Below are 17,976 nucleotides of genomic sequence, written 5' to 3'. Positions count from 1 at the left end.
TCAGAAACATTTTTGAGGGAAATTATATCTATTTGCAACATAACAAAAACAAAATGTTCATTAATAACAAATTGAATATTTGCATATATGTTTGGTGAACCAGATGCTTCAGTAAATGGACTAATGAAACAGTTTGCATGTTCTGATGCGGCCCTGAAAGCATCACGAGACACGAGGTGAATAAAAAGCCTTCGGTACCTTCTGGATGGTCTCAAGCATGGACCAGCCTCCGTTCCACGGCTTGGTGGACTTCCGAATACAGTTGAGGCTCGCCATGCTGTGCCACTTCCTGTCCTCCAGCTTCCTGTAGAAGGCGTTGGCGAGCATCAGCACGCTGTCGTACAGGTAGAGGTTGGACACCTGGAGAGGCAGGGACACATAGACGACCTTTACAACATATGTATATTTGCTCAATGTTAGTTTTCTGAAATTCCCCCTGCTTTCTGGTCTGTTTGACTCTAAATGGACCATAATGTACTAAATGAACATCATGCTGGATTGAAGAAGACTTGAAACTAGAGATTGAGACCATAAACTCATGTTTACAATGTTTACCGAGATAATAAATCAAGAGAGAAGACTTCTATACAAGACAGAATGCAGCTTTAAGGCACTTTTTTGAAAGAAGATGTGTAATGGAAGTGAAATAAACCAAAATCTTTAATACCGTTTATGCTGTTAGTGATGTGAAAATCATGTTAATAAACCTTTAACACGAAAAATCAACACATTTTCTAACAATTCAACAATTGTGTTTTCCCGAAGCTCACTTAAACCCTACGCTACCCATTTGAAAATACTCTTTGTGCATTGCATTGTGGGACGATATCGACCATTAGCGGCACTTGAAAACATCGAGTGTCATCTATGCTGCACGCTGGCCACATGTGTGACACAGCTGGGTGGTGCATCATCTGCTGGCTCGAAGCACACACACACACACACACACACACAGTCAGCTTGTAGGCAGCCTGTCCACATGTGATCATGTCGTGTCTCTCCCTCGGCTGCGGAGGGTCGAGGAAACACACTTTGACAAATCACACACTCACTCACACACACGTCAAAGCAGAGAGCAGAGACCAAACGCAGGGTGACAAATGAGCATCGCTGTGTCCAGATGAGTCCGGCTGACTGGCATGAAGTCCACGCAGCACGCCACCCGAGGACACACACACACACACACACACACACACACACACTCTTTTGTCATCAAAAGGCTGAAATCCGAAGAGAAAAAAGACTGATGCTGCAGGATACTTTGTGTTTTTGCAAAGCTGCAATCTGCGCCCCAAATGTAAAACACAAACCTGCTGTCACATCTGAACCGGCTGTCAGGTGTTCGACACAGAAGCTGCAGTTTGTGTCAAAACATCATTTTTGAGAAAAATAACTGCATTTTGCTCTTCTCAGACAGATTTAGACAAGAAAAATAACATATTTGCTAACTGTGAACAGGATGAAGCACAGTTGTTGCTTTTAGTGCCGTTACCCAAAACGAATGCAGTGTTACACATTAATCAGTGTGGGACTCGTTTCACCTCCGTCTCCTAGTCAACGTTCCCACACAACTTAACTGCCAAAGTCACCATTACACCAAACATTTTTTTTATTCTGGACCAATCAGACAAAAAAAAAAAATGCTGATGAACATACATAATAAGGTTTAGTAAACATGGACAGTGGTCTCCTGGGTGAAAGTCCACCCTGACTTCCTCCCTATGTGGACTCGTTTGAAGCTATTTTAGAGCAAAACATGATTCACCATGCAAGTTTTTTAGTGTGGGAACTTATTTTTAGGAGACCAGGCTGACATTCTTATCAGGACCCCTTTTACATTTTCAATATCAACTTTAAAAACCGAGGTGAAAGACTTTGCCTTTTGATTGAAACATGGTTGCCAGGTTAATGATGTCATCTTGCCACAAAGGCGATTACATTACAGCTTCAGAGATTTCACAAACTCACATAAACTTGCAGCTTGATAATTGTTTCAGCTTTAATTCCTGGAAAAACTTCCATTTACAGCCGGCGGGCGGAGCATTTCATCCTGTTTTTGCATAAATTATTGAGACAAACGCCCTCCTTTACCTGCCTCCCTGAAGGTTACATGTGAGGACGGAGACGTTCAACAAAGGTTAAGGTGAGTGAGAGAGATGGATGGACAAGGTGGACATCTTTTGGGTGGTGCGTGATTCAGGGAGAAAGACAAGGATGGATGAGATAGGGCAAAAAAGTTAAAGCGAGAATAAACATGGGAAACTAGGAAAATGCAGAAAAGTGAAATAAAGACAAAAATGAAACAGAAGAAATAAAGTGAATTGAAGAAGATATACGGTGGAAAAAATGAAGGGAGAGAGAAAGTACAAGGGAGTAAAGAAGAAGAAGAAGCCGTCGACACCCTCCTAAGCCACGCCCGGATTCCAGGATTTAAATGTAAATTTCAACAAATAAAACCAACAGTGTTTTGGAAGAAGATTACAAACGCCATCTTTAAATGTGATTTACTGGAATACGTCCAGAAATAAAAAACACTGACACTTCAGTCAGGAGTAACGACTCAGCTATGAACTGGAGACTAAAACCAAAGACCACAATGCTACTCTGGGATCAGTGGGTCTGATGTTTGCGTGTCCTGGTTGGACACCAGCATGGACTGTATGTACACAGCGCTCGAGTGTGGGCGGCCTTATGAATGTGTATCAGAGATTTGTTGCTCCCTAGGCGCCACACCAGACGCTCTTAAATAAAGATGGGATGAGTCAGATAGAGATGTGGCTCTCAGAGGAACCAGAGGCAGTTTAGATCTATAGATCTGGAGGAGCAGCAGGATGAAGTATTAAAACAAGACGGCTGCTTTCCCTTAACTTTCCCTTTCATTTAATAATCTGATCATTTGAATTGCCCCATCTCATTATTATCTAATTATTAATTAAGGCATTTTAATGACTAAATTGTGGCCTTGATGTATTTGTGAATCTTTGGTTTTAATTTGCATGTAATACTTTTTCTTTTTTTTCATATTTGTTGAAAATCTGTCTGTCCTTCACAAGAGAAACTGAGGGGAATTTATGACATTATTTTTGAGCGGTTTTAGTGATTCAGGGACACAAAGGATTCAGAACGAATAAATACATGACACAAATTCAGAGTTTGAGAACCCTAATTTCTAACCGGAGGTAATCATTTTTCAAGGATCATCTGAAGGCCCTCTGAACGTTCAAGTTAATGAAAATTATTCGTTGGACGACAGACCTGAATACAATGAAGGTTGAACCCAAACTATCTGTATAAGACTGTTATAGGACAAAACTTTCCTCGAGGAGAAACTCACCAACCAGAAGAGACTCAAACTGACCACAAATAACCACGAAAGAACTACAAAGACACAGAACCGAATTAATGATAGTGTCTATAGTCACATGACTCTTTAATCAATTAAGTTAGAGTCAATCACAGACTTTTCCTCAACCTCATTAAGGATTTTTTGTTGTCTAAAGCTAACTTCCTGTGAAGACGGAAGTTTATTTTGAAAAGACACAACGCAGCACTGAGGGAAACGTAGAGCGTCACAGTGTGAAACTCTGGAGCTGCATTATTAGACGCATCAGAGGGAGAACGTGATGAAACAAAATGGCTTTTGCATCTTCAATTACCCACAAGTCACCTGTGAAAAGCAGATTCACTCAGACAGATCTGAAGTCTGTGTAGATCCGGTGTCCAATTACCAGAAAATCATCTGCAACTTCATCTCAGAGACTTCAGCATGGTGAGTAACCCCCAGGAAGAGTCACATGACAAAGACTCGCCCCTCAGCGAACCAATGACCGAGTCGCACGGCGCTTAACGTGTCTCACCTCCAGGTTCTGCAGGTATCCCTCCTGCGGGTCGCACAGCAGCGAGGAGATCCGGTGGTTTTGTCTGGTGCAGCGGCTGCCGCTGTCCCGCCACATGGGGAAGATCTGCCGGATCACCGTCATGCGCCCCAGTGCACTGTGGGTAAGCTCCAGGATCTCCGTGTCGCTGATTTCCTGCAGAGTGAAAGGAGACGTTAATTGACTGTGTTAATGATTGGTGTTGATGGAAGCAGATTCCTGGCGTGCTGTGAGGTCAGTGAAAGTGTGTAAATGAGGAACGGCATTATGTTTACTTCCTCCACCAAATTAACGGTGACAGTTTTCACACTAACGAACGTCGGAGTCGGAGCCGGACGACTCAACGAGGCCGGTGTGAAGCGTCCTTAATTGATGAACACGTTTAATTGCTTTGACGCTGAGAAACCCAATTATTCCCTGTGAGGTGTAATTATAGTTAACCTCAATCTGACTCTGAAAGCATGAACCTAATCTATGAACAATACCAGCTTTATTATGCTGGGCTTTATTACACCAAACATAATTAAATCCACGACTTTAACAAGAGTCCCGTCTAATGACTCTTTGTTTTCTGAAGAAAAAGTCCACTTTGTTGCATTTTGTGTGTTTGACTTCCTGCTTGCCAATTAAAAATGAACCAGGGCTCGTAAACATGCCTGTGTTTAAAACAGGTCATTCTCTCAGTTTGAAGAGTTCAAATTTGATTCCTGGTCCTTTAATTTGTCGCCAAGACTCAAGATATTTATGTTATTTATTATGTTCAAAACGCTGCATGGTGGTGTAGTGGGCCTCACAGCCAAAGGGTCCGGGTTCAATTCCCGGTTCGGGTTCCTTCTGTGTGGAGTTTTTTCTCCCCGGGTGTTCTCTCTGGGTTCAGCTGTCAGCTGGGATCCCAGCGACCCTGAATACAGGATAAGCGGTAGACGATGGATGGATTTTGTTAAAAACTTTGTCTATCTATATGACAATGTAAAGTTCGTCACGAACTACTATGAAGCCAAAAGCAAGTGGATATGATTTCTGGTTAAATATTACAGTGTGCAAACATGAGGCACTGCTCTGGCATTATGCAAAGCGGTCACAACAGAAGTGTGGCGGGCAGCTCTGCAACGTCAATGACCCTTCAGTGAAAGTCTAATGTTCCACTTTGCCTCATATCCGTAGTTTATTTTCAGATTCGAGTCTCACAAATCATTTGGCCAGGTTAGGTTGGCATGGGTAACCATGGTTACGCGTCTCAAAGTGGCAAAGGGAGCTCTCAAGGAGTGATTTGGTAATTACAGTTCAGTGAGTATGAAAGGTAAATACACACTTGAATGATTGAACATTTATGAGTATTTGGTGCAAATATTTAGATTTTTGGTCGCAACACGTTTCACACGTGTCCCGTCTGATGACATCATCTAATCAAACAAAGGTGGAAAATAACAACAATAATCCTGAAAGAAAATATTGATTTCTGAACGTTTAACCAAAATGAAATTGGAAATTTGATGTTAAACTCAGAGGAAGCTCTGGAATCAATCAATATTCAAACGACCTCTCCGCCACCTCTCAACCACAGATTGGAGGCAGAAGAGGAGCTGAAAATGGAAAGTGGATCTTACAGGTAATGACCCGCGTTTGGGGCTGAGGAGTGAAGGGGAAGCGAGCCGAGGATCACGGCGAGATGCTGAAAGAGAAATCAGATGAGAGGTTTTCTCGGCGGAGCGTAAATGTAACCTTCAGGAACGCTTAGAGGCGATGCCGCGTTCAGTTTAGTGCAGCTACTTGGAGGCAGTGAGGCTTCAGATAATAGAAAACACGGCGTGTTTGTCATAAACAGGCTGTTAGACGCTGAAAATCCATCACTGTTTCCTTAGAGGGAACAACACCGTCGACCTGTAGGATCGACGGAAGGTTGTCCGGAGGGGGGCGCCACACGGAAAACCACGTCATACGGGGGACACGTTAAGGCGGGAGGTGACGAGGGATGGAGGTGAGGGAGGTGAGGAAGGTGAAGAAGGTGACGAGGGATGGAGGTGAGGGAGGTGACGGAGGTGAGGGAGGTGACGAGGGAGGGAGGTGAGGGAGGTGACGGAGGTGAGGGAGGTACGGGAGGTGAAGGATGTGAAGGAGGCGAAGGAGGTGAGGGAAGTGAGGGAGGTGAGGGAGGTGACGAGGGTGAGGGAGGTGACGGAGGTGAGGGAGGTGAAGGAGGTGAGGGAAGTGAGGGAGGTGACGGAGGTGAGGGAGGTACGGGAGGTGAAGGATGTGAAGGAGGTGAAGGATGTGAAGGAGGTGAAGGAGGTGAGGGAAGTGAGGGAGGTGACGAGGGTGAGGGAAGTGAAGGAGGTGAGGGAGGTGACGAGGGTAAGGGAGGTGAGGGAGCTGAGGGAAGTGAGGGAGGTGAAGGAGGTGAGGGAGGTGATGGAGGTGACGGAGGTGAAGGAGGGATCAGAAAAGCCGAGCGAGGCTGAGAAACGAGGCTCTGATGGATTCCGCCGTCGATGCAGATGGACAGTTTAACGGGTCACAGCTGGAGCAGCTGTGATGTCACCTGGAGCAGCTGTGATGTCACCTGCAGCAGCTGTGATGTCACCTCTTGTTCATAAAGTGTCTGATTTGCATTTCAAAGAGTCTCATTAACGGTTTGAGTCTGTTTCCTTCTCACCACCGACGGCTCTTCAGGTAATCAGCTTTTACTCTGAACACACTGAACACTGAACCCGTTTTTTAAAATACGAGTCGGCGAAACAAAGAAGTCGTGATGAGAAACGGATGTGTGTGACCAGCTCCTAAAACAGCCTTTTTCTCTCCTTCCTTTTGTTTTGGTTTTGAGGGGTAATTTCCTCATCGACATGTCTTTGAATGCACCACGGAGACATTTAACACACAGTTACAATTACCCATCAGTAAAACTTTAAACAGTCCAAGTAGATCATTATTAGATCATTATTATCATCACAATACTAACTATTGATCTGTGACACTTAAACAGTGCAGAGCTGATCTGGAGTCAGCGCTTCACAAACTGGCTGCTGACCTTTTCAAGTTTAGTGACGTCTTTAGGTTTTTACTGGAATGTCCCGACAACCAGCAGACGGAATGTCATTAACTTAACTTCACAGGTTCATCTCAGGGGCCCAAAGAGTCAGGAGCCCAAAGGGTCAGGGGTCCAAAGAGTCAGGGGCCCAAAGAGTCAGGAGCCCAAAGGGTCGGGGGCCCAAAGAGTCAGGGGCCTAAAGAGTCAGGGGTCCAAAGAGTCAGGAGCCCAAAGAGTCAGGGGCCTGAACAGTCAGGGGTCCAAAGAGTCAGGGGCCCAAAGAGTCATGGGCCTAAAGAGTCAGGGGTCCAAAGAGTCAGGGGCCCAAAGAGTCATGGGCCTAAAGAGTCAGGGGTCCAAAGAGTCAGGGGCCCAAAGAGTCAGGGGCCTAAAGAGTTAGGGGCCCCCCTGGACTTGAGCTCCAAAATGTTACTCAAAGAGACGCACCAACCAGGAAGTGAAGGAAAATGACCACAAAGGCACATTAAACAACCACAAAGAGACATGAATAACCATAAAGAGACACAAAACAACCACAAAGAGACCAAGACAACTAAGACGAAGACCAGAAGAGAAACCAAAACACTCCAAAGAGACAAACAATAACCATAAAGAAGTCCAGAGCCACAAAAAGACTTCAAAGAGACAAAAACACAAAGGGACTGCAAAGACTCACAACGCAGCTACAAAGAGACAACAGAGAGGTAGAGTATTGCTGCTGTAGAAGACGTGATGCGGCCTTGAGTATCTGCGTCCAGGGTCCCGATGAGCCTCGGGACAAACTAACAACTTTGGTCAAACTTTCCATCTCGTCCAGTAATTTAACTTACAAGTGAACACCTGCGGTGACGTTCTCAGCAGCCTCGGCTCCACTCTGCCTTTATTGCTAATTAGTACATTTTATTTTATTTAGCTCAAAGCTCCGCTGCGTCTCGTTACAGCTGTAGGCTGCTGGTTGTCTCATATTTACACTTGTCTATGAATCCTACTGGTGAGCTAATTATTCCTGTATTTATCTTTAAGGTATCAAAAGTAGTCTGACACAACCTTCAGATCAAACCTCACAGATGCTGCTTTACGGTCTCACCACTGGTTGTCTCACCACTGGGTGTCTCACCACTGGGTGCCCCCCCTAGAATTAGCGTCGCTTCATTAGTGGCTATACTACAATGAAAGAGAGGAAGAGGAGTAATCGGATATAACAGGGGGCTTTTATTGTGAAGAATTTATAGGATATGAAATGTGTTTATCACAGAATTAGCGTTGCTTTGTTAGCGGCTATACTACAATAAAAAAACAGTCTACTAATACTGCAGAGAGGAAGAGGAGTAATCAGATGTAACGGGGGGCTTTTATTGTAAAGAATTTATAGGAAATTAAATGTGTTTATCACAGATTTAGTGGAGCTTCAATGGTGGCTTTTCTTCAACAAAAACAAGTCTAGTCATACTGCAGACAGAAGATTAAGCAGATAACATAACATGATACTTTTACTGTGAAGAATTTATAGGAAACTCTGTTTATCACAGAATTAGCGGATGTATTTTTTAACAGCTATTCTTCAATAAAAACAAGTCTACTGCAGGGAGGAAGAGGACGTAACTAAAACGAGGGGGAGTTTAATTGCTAAACGTATAGGAAATAAAATGTGTTTATCAGGGAATTAGATGAGCTAATGAAAACAAGGCTACTCATCCTGCAGGGAGGACAAGGAGGAAGCAGATATAACGGGGGGCTTTTATTGTGAAGAATTTATAGGAATTTAAATGTGTTTATCACAGAATTAGTGGAGCTTCAATGTTGACTTTTTTTCCAATAAAGACAAGTCTACTAACGCTGCAGAGGGGAAGAAGACATAACTTAAACAAAGGGGAGTTTAACTGTGAAACGTATAGGAAATGAAATGTGTTTATCAGGGAATTAGCTGAGCTAATGAAAACAAGTCTAGTAATCCTGCAGGGAGGAAGGTTAAACAGCAGATATAACGGGGGGGCTTTTATTGTGAAGAGTTTATGGGAAATGAAATGTGTTGCAACGTTTAACAGCCGCTCCGTCGTATCTGATCACAAAAGAGAATGAAACACGAGCAAAGTGGCCCTTTAAGATCTGCATGAAAAACCAGGACCCCGAACTAACCGAGCACTGCAGGAGTTTCTCCTCTGGATGGAGGGGGGGGGGCACAGGGGACTGACAGGAAGTAGAAGAAGGGAGAGAATGGATTTTAGCCTGTCTGCGGTCTGTGCTGACAAGACGCCTGACACCTCATGGCGCCGCCATCCTGAACTAGAAACTACCCCTGTTACCTGTCGGAGCGCTGTGACACTCAGACGCTGCTAAACCCTCAGGGGGAGGAGGGGGGGAGGGGCAGAGCGGGGATGAGGGGGAGAGGGTGGGGAAGGGGGGTGGAGGGGTGGAGGGGTGCAGCAGCGAATACGGATGGGAGATGGTATTTAGGGAGAATGTGAGTTGGGTTTGACAAGCTGTCTGGTTCACCGGCTGAACCACACGGGATGTCACATGATGCTCGTCTGGGAGGAGAGGAGGAGGAGGATGGGGAGTGAGGAGGGAGAGGAGGAGAGGGAGGATGTGGAAGTGGAAGAAGACCGAGGGAGGAGGAGAGGGAGGAGGTGGATGAGGTGGAGGAGGAGGGAGAGGAGGAGAGGGAGGAGGAGAAGGATGGAGGGAGTGAGGAGGTGGAAGAGGAGGAGGATGGAGGGAGTGAGGAGGATGAAGAGGAGGAGGATAGAGGGAAGTGAGGGAGGAGGTGGAGGATGGAGGAAGGAGGTGGAGGTGGAAGAGGAGGAGGATGGACGGAGGGTAGAGGTGGAAGAGGAGGAGGACGGAGGGAGGGAGGAGAGGGAGGAGGTGGAAGGAGGGAGGAGGATGGAAGGAGGGAGGAGGTGTAAGAGGAGGAGGACTGAAGGAGGGAGGAGGTGGAGGTGGAGTTCCATCAGTGAAATTTGAGTTCTATATATTTGAATATGATTTGGATGTCTTCTAAACATTTGTATTTATATATTGACATGTTGTTCTCTGCTCTTTATTCAGTCTGTTTTCAGGCTGCAACTCATAATTATCTTCAGCGATTGTTACGCTGATTGTTTGCTCAATTAATCATGTTTGTCTATGAAACCTCACAAGTGACAAAAAATGCCAATTATATGTGAAAGTAATTGCTTGTTTCATTCATCTCACACCAAAAGGGAAACATATCTAGCAGAGAGCATCGAATCCTCACTGAAGAAGCAGGAAGTGACCGATGTAATGTGACATCATCAGATAATGTTGATGTTTTCTCACCGTGTCAGACAGCGTGCTGCCTAAAGCTCACTTCCTGTGTAGTTGGAAGTTTATTTTGAAAAGACGACATTGCGTGTAAGTTTCACAGATTGAAGCTTCGGGTGGGCGTGTAGGATGAGTCCTTCCTGGTCCTGAAACCTGATTGGATGCTGGTTGGTTTAAACAAGCCTGGTTAATGATTGGCAGCTGCGTTGGAGACTCCTGGGCTCTGATTGGTTGTTTGCTTTGGGGCGAGGTGGAATCGTGTAAACACCATTAAGAGCACTACAGTGATGATCTGTCTCATGTAATACTGTCTGCATATAGTTCAAGCAAATATGACTCAAGCAAATATATTCTATTATTAAAGTTACCAGCTGTAACATTTGAACTGTTCTGGCACCAAAGATAAGCCTGGAGCTGTTTTATTTTTCGAAGGTTACTTTTAATTTGGTTTTCATCTGTTTTTTGTTGTTAAACACGTGTTGATTAACTGAAAACACGTCCCCGGGGATTCGTTGACAAAATCCACCTCGAGTCGGAGAGAAGGGAAGGAGGGAAAGATGGAGGGGAAGTGATGATGTGTACTCAAATCACTGAACGATTAGAACACTTTCCGATGAAAGAGACGCCTTCAGTGGGAACGAGACGCTCCCGTTTCACATCTGACAAATTGAAACTTTCATCAGCGACGCATCCATCGCAGGCACGCCGTCCAACTCGGCAGAAGAAAGCCCGAGTCGGGCGGCGAACGAGGCGCTCCGGGACTCAGACACCGTTTCACTGGTTTGGTTCATTAAAAACTCAGAGTATAATTAGTTAAATGATGACTTTTAAGTGGATTAAGGAGATTTGGTACCAAGCTGGGAGGTGGAAAAAAAAGAAAATCTGGCGTTGAGAGCGAGCTGGGAGGTGTTTTTTTTTCTCCTTCAGTAGCTGACAGCCCCCCCATCAGAATGATGCTGTTAACGCCGTCGCCGGCTCCGTTAATTGGCTGGGTAGATACCGGGATGGTGATGCTGGAAGCACGGCAAGGAATTAAAGATGATTTAAAACAATCACTCGGCACAAAAGGGAGAGGAACCGGTCGAAGTCTGAAATGCTGTCAGGATTTTGGGATTTAAACATCCCAGCTGTGGTGAAGGGGGGGTTGTCATTCTTCACGCCACCCACCCTCCCAACTCATTTAAATCTGACTTCCTGCGGGGAAAGTCGCCCACGCTGGCGGATCCCCGACCGAAGGTGAAGAAGAAGAAGAAGAAAAGGCAGCAGCTGGAGACACAAACGCCTCTCAGCTTGCGTTTTTGTTCTCGTCAACAACCAGGAAGGTGCTCTTGAACTTCATGCTTTTCTTATTCGAAGTCGCAGCTTCACCATCAGCTGTAATTAATGCAGCGAGCAGCGAGGGAAGCCTTCCGGAGGACCTTCGACCTTGAGTTCAAGCACCTCAGTGTTTCTGCTGCTCTGTGACCGCCACGTTTAGTTTAAAGAGCGACGTTTCGCTTGACTCGCGCCATCGGGTCCGTTTGCTTTGTTCGAAGTGAAGAGGGAGAATATTTGAACTCTGTGGGAACTAAATAAAAGGCTGAAGGGTGAGACGCCTGGAACGTACCAACACTTCAATCCATCAAAAACACCTGCTGCCAAAATCTGTGAAGTGGCAGGACGACAAGTTGTCAACTCACACGATTTCACACTGGACATGGAAGGGCTGCGATATGTCAATCTTTCTTAGAAATATAGCGGATGGATTTGGAAATTTGATGATGTGGGAGGTGAATCGGATGGATTGAAACTCCGGGAGGAGAAGCAGAGAGAGAGAGAGAGGGATGCATCTGTACGGCCTGTGTGTGTATATATATATATATAGTTCTTACCTCATTCACAAACACCCAGTGACTGTCTTTGGAGGCCAGGTTTGTTTCCACCGCCTGCAGAGAGAGAGAGAGAGAGAGAGAGAGAGAGAGAGAGAGAGAGAGAGAGAGAGAGAGACATGGTTAATAACAAGGACTGCAGCTGATTCATTCACAGACTAATCTGCAGAACATCTCCGGGGAGCCGTTCCGTCTTTTGTTCTCGCTCGTGTTCCTTTTTCTGTCGCCGCAGGTTTGAAAAGTTCACCGCAAAAAATAAAAAACCCAGCAACCGAGCCGCAGCCGCCATTTCCATCGCGGCGATGTGGAGCAACGCCAGCCTTTCAGGGAGAACCGAGCGGTTTGAACTTATCAAAGCGGCCTGAGGCCTCGTCTGCTCCTCTGCAACCGTGTGATAACCCTGATAACATGCAGCGTCCTGCAGACCATAGAGCAGGGCTTAGTACTGGATCTGTTGTGTGGGGTCACCCTGCACCAGACTACACAGTCTGGGTCAGTTGTGTGGGGTCACCCTGCACCAGACTACACAGTCTGGGTCAGTTGTGTGGGGTCACCCTGCACCGGACTACACAGTCTGGGACAGAATAATGGAAACGCTCCCGAAAAACAACTTAACTGGGAAGTTACCTGCAGCTAATATGATCACTGAAATGAACAAACAAAAATAAATAAATAAATAAAATGATAATGATGACCTGCAGCTCATCCTGATCATCCTGTAAACAAACTAACAAACTACACAAACAAACTTCTTCACACCAGAGAAGCTGAAAGGTAACGTTTCGCTTCATGGACAAAACTTCATCAGGCTCAGCTTTGCTTTGCTTTGAGCTACATACTAATATTAGCACAAGTTTGTGATATTATGTAGCTAACATCATGCTAACCTGCGAACACAAGTCATCTTTCACCTTGTTGATGAAACAACACTCATTCATTGATAGAAAGATGGTTTACCTGCTGGTTGAACCCAAACTGCCAAACAGGAAGTGACCGCTTCCAATGGGCTTTATAGTGGAGGGGAACTTGGACCGTACCATTTTAAGAAGAGCACTGAGCACAGAGGGGGTTTTCATTGTTTATTTTTTAAGTCAGCCTTCCATAAACTCTAAATAATCTATATTATTAATATTTTCGTGTCGGGATGATTGGAATAATAATTTTAGACATTACATTGTTGTTTTATATGCTAAATGTTATTTTTGTATTGATTGATTATGCACTTCCTGTCTGTTTGATAGAAAAGACAAGCTGCTGGAATCTTTCTACATTTATTTTGTTATTTTTCTTACAGTAACTATAACACATGCAAATAGCATGTTAAAAAAACCTGATATCCTGAATATTTAAGACCTATATATATATATATATATAATCTCAATTTCCATCTATTTGATTTTAATTTCTCATACAGCTCAAATATCCCATTTCACTGGAGAATACCAACAATTCAGAAGCTGAAGACGCTCTAACTTCTGTTTCACTGACATTTTAAGTTGGGTGATTCAATGCATGATTATGTTGGGTATAGACCTGCAGAAGGGCCCACCGGGTCTACATGGGGGGTTATTTTGGGCACATTTCACAGCCGAGTGTCTTTGTGTCACATTACAGCTGTTTTACATCTCGTTTATGTGTCTTTGTGGACATTTTGAGTCTCTTCCTGCTTGGAGTGTGGTTTTACACCCCACTTCACATTTAAAAAGGCCTAAATGTACTAAAAGGGAGGTGGTGGTGAAACCACAGATGCAGATATAATAAAATAAATGACTCAGCTGGTTTAATGTAAAACTATGAGCCAAAAACAACCACAAACAGCCTCCATGAACACAGGAAACACCACATAACCTTTACGCGGCCCCGTTGAACTGGATCTACTGCTTCATTCTGGTTTATTTTCTGCTGCTGTGAGCAGGAACATTGCTTGTATATCTAACAATTACACGTCGACCCTGGAGGTAAAACAAGTGTGCGCTGTAGCTTTAACTGATCGGAGACCCAAACAACACAGAAGCTATAAGAGAATAAGAGAATAAAAATACATAACGGGGGGTTTTATTGACCTTGTCATTCCCTGGAGAACTGCCATATATAATATGTTATATCCAACAACAGTACATTATATATATATATATATATATATATATATATATATATATATATATATATATATATATATATGTGCTGCAGAAAAGGTCAAACCAGCAAAATAAATATTTATGAATCATCAGGTGCCCTTTAAAGGCTGGGAGGACTCACTTGGTCAGTTTGCCTTTTAATATATAAATTAAATAATAACATGAATTATTACAAATATTATAATTGATAAATGTACACAACAATACAATTAATATGCTCTCCTCACAGCCACAATACCAACAAGACGAATAATATAAAAAGCTAGAAACGATTTACTGCCCTATAAAGGTTGTTCTCAGACAGAGAGATACAATTCTATGGAATGAAAGTCCAACTAGAAAATTGTACTAAAATAATTATTCTTGCCAGGTGAGGGCGGGGGAAGGGAAATGCATTGTGTGCACGGGATTGTGGGTGTTTTTAGGAACAAGGAAGACACAAATCATCAGCCCTTCGATGATGCATCGTCCTTTAAATTCATCCTTGCTCTGCTTCCTCTGGGGACCATGAATGTCCTCCTGATGTCACCGTCCTCAGGTCGGCGCTCCCCGAGAGCTGAAGCGACGGCTGATGAACGGTTGCTCACTCCGTGTTGTCCTTCGCTTTCCCGCCGTGTGACGAGGTCCCGACACGACCGCGACCCTTCATGCTGCAGCATTCATCCTCCGGGAGGGAAGGGTGGGGAGGGGTAGGGGTGATGATGATGGAGGCTGACTCACATGACTGACAGCGACACAAATGTGTGAGAAGCTGCGAGTGAGACGAAATCAGGCATCAGACCTCGGATCAGGGACGCGACTGTAAACACTGAGACGCTTGTCGCTCCGCTACTCTGCTCGGGTCAGACCTCGGGGCCGCTTCGTCTGTGAACGGCGGAGCTGCAGGAGACCGCTGTTCCTCAGTGTTCACCTTTAACTCCTGGACTTATGGAGGGTTCTGACGGTTCAGAAACTCCTTCACTGGGATCCAGTCAGAACAAGTTAAGTGGAAAATATGAATAACGGAAAAAAAAAAAACAGGCCTGGATCCAGACAGCCTGCAGGGTTGGTTCTACACCACCGCAATGAATCTGTGACAGCTGTATATATTTAAAACACTTCATTTGGAAGCGAGCCGCTCTCATCTCAGACCTCCAGAGTCCACCAGCACTCAACTAACTCATCTACTCCTTTATTATCTGCCGGTTTGACACCTTATTATCAAATACAAGTCGCTCCTGTAAGATGTTCCTCTGAGTGGCACCGTGAGGCCGGCAGGCTAATTAAAGAAGCTGCTTGGTAGCCGAAGATCATTACGTCGGATCGGGGGGGCAACGTGCTGCCAACAGGCTCCTTCTAAAATCTCAGACTTGAGACACGGAGACACCATGTTGTCTTCATGATTCTTTGAATATATGTTTCATTCGTTCAGCAGGACATCGACGAAGCGTACGATACAGAATCATGGGGATTATTAATAGTTATTATTATTATTATTAAAGATTGTTATTATTCATAGTGTCAGTTCATTCTTAAATGTCAAAGAACGAGTGATTTTTACAAAAAAGAAATGCCAGGATGTACATCTGGTCGCATTGCCGTATCTAAGCTAGCATGCTAGCTAGCATGCTTCTCAGGCTACTCTGACCCACAATCCTTTGAGCAGCAGATGTCTCTTTGTGGGTGTAGCTGCAGAAGTCTTCAGTAGGAACCAATGTGCCACAGAAAGGAGGTCAGACCACTTTTAGAGACGGACTGACATGTTGTTAGCTTTTTGGGGGGGTTCTATTTTAACGTTTTAAATGTTAAATATTGTCACCCTAACTGTTTTCTATGAAAACCAGGAGGAGATGCGTGTTTAGTTGTTGCACACGGCCAGGAGGAGGAGGAGGAGAAATGGGATCAGTGTAAACGTGTGAAGATAAACAAGTGTGTCACCGTCTCATGTCTGCAGCCGGCAGCAGAGCTCGGGGGACATGAGTGGTCCGGTTCAGGGGGATTAGGGAGTTAGCTGGTTTCTATCACGCTCTGCTGCCTCCCTCTCCCCCTCTCTTTCCCTTTCTCTCTCTGTCTCTGTGGACTTAATAGTCCTGACAACAAGCATTAAGAGGCGGTGGCAGCGAGCGGGGACGTTGCACCGGGGACGGGTGGCTTTTAACGTTGTGTGAATGGAACAAACTGGGATCAAACCTGCGGGGAAGTGTACGCTCGCTGGGGAACGGAGGCTCCAGAAAGGCCCGAAATAATCTACGTGTAAGAACAAGAAACATCTGCAATCCAACGATATTCAGTGTGAAACGAGCATCTTCACAGCGAGAGGGAGAACAGAGAGAATACCTAAAACACGTGCTCGATGTCAGAAATTCACCGAGCTCCAGGACCGTGAGAGGAAGCTGCTGCTTCATATCTGATGAGGATGTCTCTCCCTGTGGGCTCATTCTGGGCATGTCCGACTGAAAGCAGACCTCGGGGCGAGACCCGGAGCATTCTGGGGAGAGATATTTCCCCCATCTGCCTCAGGATCGCCCGGGGAAGAGCTGCAGGAATTAGCTGTAGTAGGGGGGAAAAATGCTCTGCACACCTGGAGGCAGATAAGCAGGAAACGACTGGATGGACGGGAGGACAGATCATCTTCACCAGAGAGAACGAAGCAGAGAACATGTTTGGTTCTACACGAGGGGCTGGGGAACGTCGGTGGGGGAAGAGTAATGGCCCCAGATATCAGCCACTTAATGGTGCACGCAACGAGAAGGCTGGTTGGGCTTCAACGAGTCGGACAGGACGAGTGTGCTGCATCTGCAAACAGGAAGCAGCTTTGCAGTTTGAGATGCGGAGTAACGTGAGATGACGTGAGGAGAACCTGCTGGGTCAGGGAAGGGAAGATATCTTTTTATTTTATTTTTCTCGGTTAATTTCATTCCTAGTTATGAATGTGTTGTTTTTTCTGTCCTTTAAAGGTGTCCTAGCTTGGTTGGAGGGTGCAGCGATGAATAAGATGATCAGCAACATCTCATTGTTTCATTGAAATGGTTTATTTCTATTTCAGAGACTTCCCAGCAGAGGGACACTGTGCCAGAATCACTTATTTGTGAGAATATTCAACCGTGATAACCTCCCGCCTGGAGACGGGCCGACATACGGTTTGTCCTGTAACATCTCTGTGTGATCGAGCATCAGTGTGCCTGAATGCCGCTAGAAGCGACTGAAACTGTATACATTAGTGAAATAACACAAACAGGGACAAGACCTCCCGGTTGGTTTTTAAAATGTTTGTGGTTGGTGGCTGCCCTTCTAACTACAGGATCAACACACTCTCTGCTTAATCAATAGTTCACTCATCGATAAGCGGATGAGATTCACAGTGTAAAAGGTCAGAGACAGAACTGGAATCAGCACATCCATCCTCACAAATGTCACATTTCATTAAAAAGAAGAAAAACAGCAGATCCTGAATTTGAGGCTGCAGAGTCCAGATGACAGGAGTGTCGGGTGTGTGTGGGCGCCGAGCGTGAAGCCAGACAGGAAGTCGTCCTCTCGGGAACACGCTGAACATAAAGATCCCCAACCCCCTCCCTGGATGGTTTCTCTCACTTCAGTTGGATCTTTGCTTTTTGCAACAAAAAGGCAGTAAACTGCATGAAAGTAGAATCAACCATCAGCTGGTAGTCACACAAACGCATCTCTGCTTCTATTCTCTCACCACAGAGAATAGACCCCTCAAAGAAATAACTTTCACCCTAAAACATCCATTTTTCTCGAGACAGACAAATAAGGCTTTTTATCCAACATCTGACATGTTATGATCA

At 44.9% G+C, this 17,976-nt stretch overlaps 1 protein-coding gene across 2 annotated transcripts in view; it reads right to left on the bottom strand.

The window, feature by feature from the left end:
• The window catches only part of LOC311032573 (glutamate receptor ionotropic, delta-1-like), a 388,903-nt gene that overhangs the window by 64,870 nt on the left and 306,057 nt on the right, over positions 1-17,976 (bottom strand). For both annotated transcript variants that reach the window (XM_084039468.1, XM_084039469.1), the window contains exons 5-7: positions 12,057-12,110; positions 3,858-4,031; positions 199-360 (exon numbers count right to left, since the gene is read on the bottom strand). In XM_084039468.1, the coding sequence (XP_083895594.1) occupies positions 199-360; positions 3,858-4,031; positions 12,057-12,110 (390 nt within the window). The remainder of the gene's footprint in view (positions 1-198; positions 361-3,857; positions 4,032-12,056; positions 12,111-17,976) is intronic.

The sequence above is a fragment of the Eutrigla gurnardus genome (genome assembly GCF_963514095.1).
Source record: "Eutrigla gurnardus genome assembly, chromosome: 22".
Lineage (NCBI taxonomy): Eukaryota > Metazoa > Chordata > Actinopteri > Perciformes > Triglidae > Eutrigla > Eutrigla gurnardus.
The sequence above is the reverse complement of the archived record's forward strand: the minus strand, read 5'-3'. Positions and strand labels throughout refer to the sequence as shown.